This window comes from Eimeria necatrix, genomic scaffold (assembly GCF_000499385.1).
Source record: "Eimeria necatrix Houghton genomic scaffold, Enh_scaff583, whole genome shotgun sequence".
NCBI classification, from domain to species: domain Eukaryota; phylum Apicomplexa; class Conoidasida; order Eucoccidiorida; family Eimeriidae; genus Eimeria; species Eimeria necatrix.
This window is the reverse complement of record NW_013651696.1, coordinates 14,619-18,536: the sequence shown is the minus strand read 5'-3', so window position 1 is coordinate 18,536 and position 3,918 is coordinate 14,619. Positions and strand designations below refer to the sequence as shown.

The following is a 3,918-nucleotide window of genomic DNA, read 5'->3' as shown; positions in this document are numbered from 1 at the left end:
TGGTTCTTGGCTTCACTGCAGCCTATCCCCGGCTTTTTTGGCTGGCAGTTTAACGGCCTTTAAAGGTCACTTAGTCCAATACAAGAACGATTAATGCAAGACTAGAAAGACCACACAAAGAAGCCTACTTTCATAGCACGTTGGAGACAGTCTTCACTGCAGCATATCCCAGGCTCTGTGGCACGCAGTATTAGAGTGATGGTGCCAATGGGCGTGCGGACAGCCAGAGAATGAAACAGCAATCTTTCCCTATTAAGGATGAGGCTTTGTTGCTTCTAATTTATGTTCCGTTTCATTTAGTGAGTAGAAGCAGGTATGTATTTTCGTAATCAGTCATAGAACTTTATGTGAGTGTCAAGGTGCGGTCAGCTCGCCTACCAAAGTAATTGCGCGACTTTTGTGTGCTCGCGCAACGCGCTGGTGGCCGGTGCATAGCATTCCACGCATCACCTAATGTTCAGTGTATGGGGACAATCGTGCAATGCAGATGATGGCTGTAGTGTGCAGGCACTACAATAGGACTTGCCCTTAAGACGATAGCGAGCTGGTGACCTAAAAGAGGTTAACACGCTAAATGAGGGGAGGAACTAGTAACGAGGTAAGGCAATTTATCTGCAAAATAGCATATGTAAAGTAGATGTGTCTGTGAAGTGAATACCCTAAGACTGAGGCTGACGAAAACGCCCGCACAGGTGCGGGCCACCACCCCACAGGGCCGCCAAGGAAACAAGAACCCTGAGTGGGGGACTTCAAAGGAAAATCGAGTTCAGAACTTGAGACGATGACTGCTTTTACTGATATTTTGGTATTTGCTTCATAAGAGACGCGTCGAAAGTAGAAGATTTTTCATAGGGCGCCCTATTTTTGGGCCAGGTAGGAGCGTAGTCGCAGCTGAAGGTGCTGTGGACTACAATGGCGCTGGTTCTCTAGTACACCGCGATCTCTGCAGCGACTACGATGCTACCTGGCCCACGACTTGCGCACTCTCTGAAATTCTCTCTACCATCGACGCATTACTCATGAAACGAGCACCAAATTATTAGAAAGGCACTTCTGTTCAGAGTTATCAAAACCAAATTTCATAAAAGTGGCTCCTCATGTTTCTTACTTTTTGCACGGTAGGTGTAGTGCACAGGCACTACAATGGGGCTGGCTAGTGTCCTAGAGACGATAGGTAGATAGCGACCTACAAGGGGTCGCAGCACTGGAGGAGGACAGGACCCTCCTTATAGGATGAAAGTAAGAAAAACTGTCCATTAGTTCTAATGAAAACGTGAAATGTGTGGAAATTGTGTGGAGACTGGGGCTGGCGATAGCGCTGGCACCAGTGCGAGCCTCCTCCCCATAGGGCCTACGAGGCGAGCTCCCAGAGTGGGGCAGACAGATTTTGAAACACTTAAGAATTTTTGTATTTCGATGAAATTAAGCTACAGTGTCCGAGACATGGGCCTACGTTGGGCGTAGTTTGTAGGCCTGCTCGAGGGGCAGGAAGCAGCGTAGTCGCAGCAGTAGGCGCCGCGCACTACATTTGGGGGCTGCTCCGGGATTGAAATCTTTGTTCTTTCCGGACTTGGGAGTGGAGATACTATGTTTTAATAACTCCCGCCTAGAAATATTCGCTCGGTAAGGGATGCATCTCCGCAACGGACGCGCTATCGGCCCCACACAGCAGGAGACTTCTACAATGTCAGTCAACAAAATGCCGAGCAGGACACCAGCCCATCATCGCCACACGACTCCGAAGCCCACCGTGGCAGAGCGGCCGTATGGGCATAAGGAGACGCTCCCACAGGTGTTAACTATGACCAATGCTATGCCAGGGGACAGTCCCTTCGTCACATGGGACCAATTCCATTCCGCAGTGAATGTGATAAGAACCGTTATAGGGGGGACCGTGGAATCCAGCGCAACGACTCCCATACTACCAGAAGACGGTAGCACTATGCAAGCCTTTCTGCTGCGCATCGAGCGCCGGTACACCCAGATGGGATTGGGGCCGCGCGAGTGGGGAAATGCACTTATAGACCACCTTGTGGGCCCGGCTCTAACGTATTGGATGTATCTACGGAGAACTCTCGACCTAAGCGACTCGGCGACAGTACAGCGCAGGCTTTTGGAGCGGTTTGACAGAACAATGTCGCAGAGTCAATTGTTAACGGAGTTGGCTAAAGTACGGTGGAATGGTAACCCGAAGGAATACACGGACCGGTTTGCGGCTGTAGCTGAACGTGGGTTGGGTTCTGCCCCCGACGAACTCTCGGACTAGGATAAATGGCTTGTCGTGTTATAGGAAAGTTCTAATGCCGGAAGCAAGCGCTTCCACTCGCGTTCGTCAGATTGGATGTAAGTACAACGCATCTCCTCCAGTGCACGGTTAACCCTTTCAGTTTGAGCGTCGCTGTGGGGAAGGTAGGACGAGGATATGGCCGCGTTTCATGTTAAAACGCCTACAGAGCTGTTGCCAGAGTTCCCAGGGGAAACGGGAGTCTCGGTCCGACATGAGCCCCTCTGGAAAACCGTGATAGCGGATAAGGCAGTCTGCGAGAAGCTCCACGGTGTAAACTGCTGTGAATGACTTATTTGCAGGAACGAAATGGGCCATTTTGCTGAGGGAGTCTACCATCACAGGAATCGCGCCGTGCAGATCTGTGATAACGTTAAGGCTCACGTGCTCCCACCGACAAGAAGGGATGAGTAGCTGTTGAAGAAGGCCTACAGGTTTCTAGCTAAGGGACTTGGACTCTCGACAGGGAGTACATGATTCAACATACGCAGTAGTGTAGGCGCGCATTCCTGGCCAGTAGTAGTGCTTGCTCAGAGCCGTGAAGGTCTTTTTCTGGCCTCGATGGAGTGCTGTGACATGGTCATGGTGTGAATGCAGAACGTGTGTAAGGAACTCAAGGAATTGTGGGACACAAATTCTCCATAGTTCAGCAAATGTGCAGGTAAGGCGGCACATAGCGGAAGGTAAACTGACGATTACGGAACTCTATCTAAATAGCGTCTCCTGGTTGTTTTGTAGCGGCTTCGTAGGGAGCGCGGAAAACTGGAGACTCTGAGTAAGCTTGCGGCCATGAGTGCACATCAGGAGGGTCACGTAGTGTCTTCGTTGTAGGTGTGGAGTGTTCCGCCTCTGGATTGTGTTCAGGCGGCGCAAGTGAAGGTGGCAATGGCAAAGTGCGTTGTCTGGGTCGTCGCGAACAAATGCTGGCATGTTCTCTGTCGCTAGCAGGCCGACCACGAGAGCGAGGAGCCGCGCGCGCTTGTTCTATATTGCGAACATCGGTGGTGTCGGTGGTGTGTCGTGCGAGCAGGCGTTTGGGAGACCGGGAAGGCGAGACAAGGCATCAGCCGCCTGATTGCGCGCACCTTGAACGTAAGCGATGTGAAAATATGGGAACCCAGCCAGGAAATCTAGCCACTGGACGGTGCCTTCGCGCAGAGGCTTCGATGCTTGGAGTCGCTGGAGATAGGTGAGAGCTTAGCGATCAGTATGAGCCGTAACCCTTGCAAGTCGGAGCAAGTGAGACCACTTGTGCAGGGCGGTGACCAACGCCAGGAGTTCTTGATCGTATATCGAGTGTTTCTGCTGTGTGGAGCTCATGACTTGGCTGAGGAAACCGATGGGCTTGCCGTCTTGTTCTAGGACCGCTCCGATTGCATAAGCGGCGGCGTCCGTGTATAAGGCTTCATGGTGTCAGGGACTTGCAATGCAGTGAAATCGATTAAGCGCTGTTTGAGCTGCCTCACTGCCTCCGTGTGAAGCTCTGTTCACTTGAAACGAACGTCTTTACGCGTAACATCAAACAGCGGCCAGGCGGCGTCAGCCTAGTCAGGTCCCATAAACACGCAAAAGTAATTCATGGCGCGAGGAACTGGCACGCCTGCGTCTCGCTCTCCAGCACCTCTGGCCAATGC

At 51.7% G+C, this 3,918-nt stretch overlaps 1 protein-coding gene across 1 annotated transcript; it reads left to right on the top strand.

Annotated features, from left to right (window-relative positions):
• Positions 1–1,699: 1,699 nt before the first annotated feature.
• On the top strand, positions 1,700–2,266 carry ENH_00064290 (hypothetical protein; the record flags this gene model as incomplete). The annotated part of the gene is made up of 1 exon (XM_013577261.1): positions 1,700–2,266. One exon carries the CDS (start codon positions 1,700–1,702, stop codon positions 2,264–2,266), a length of 567 nt encoding a protein of 188 aa, XP_013432715.1.
• Positions 2,267–3,918: the final 1,652 nt, after the last annotated feature.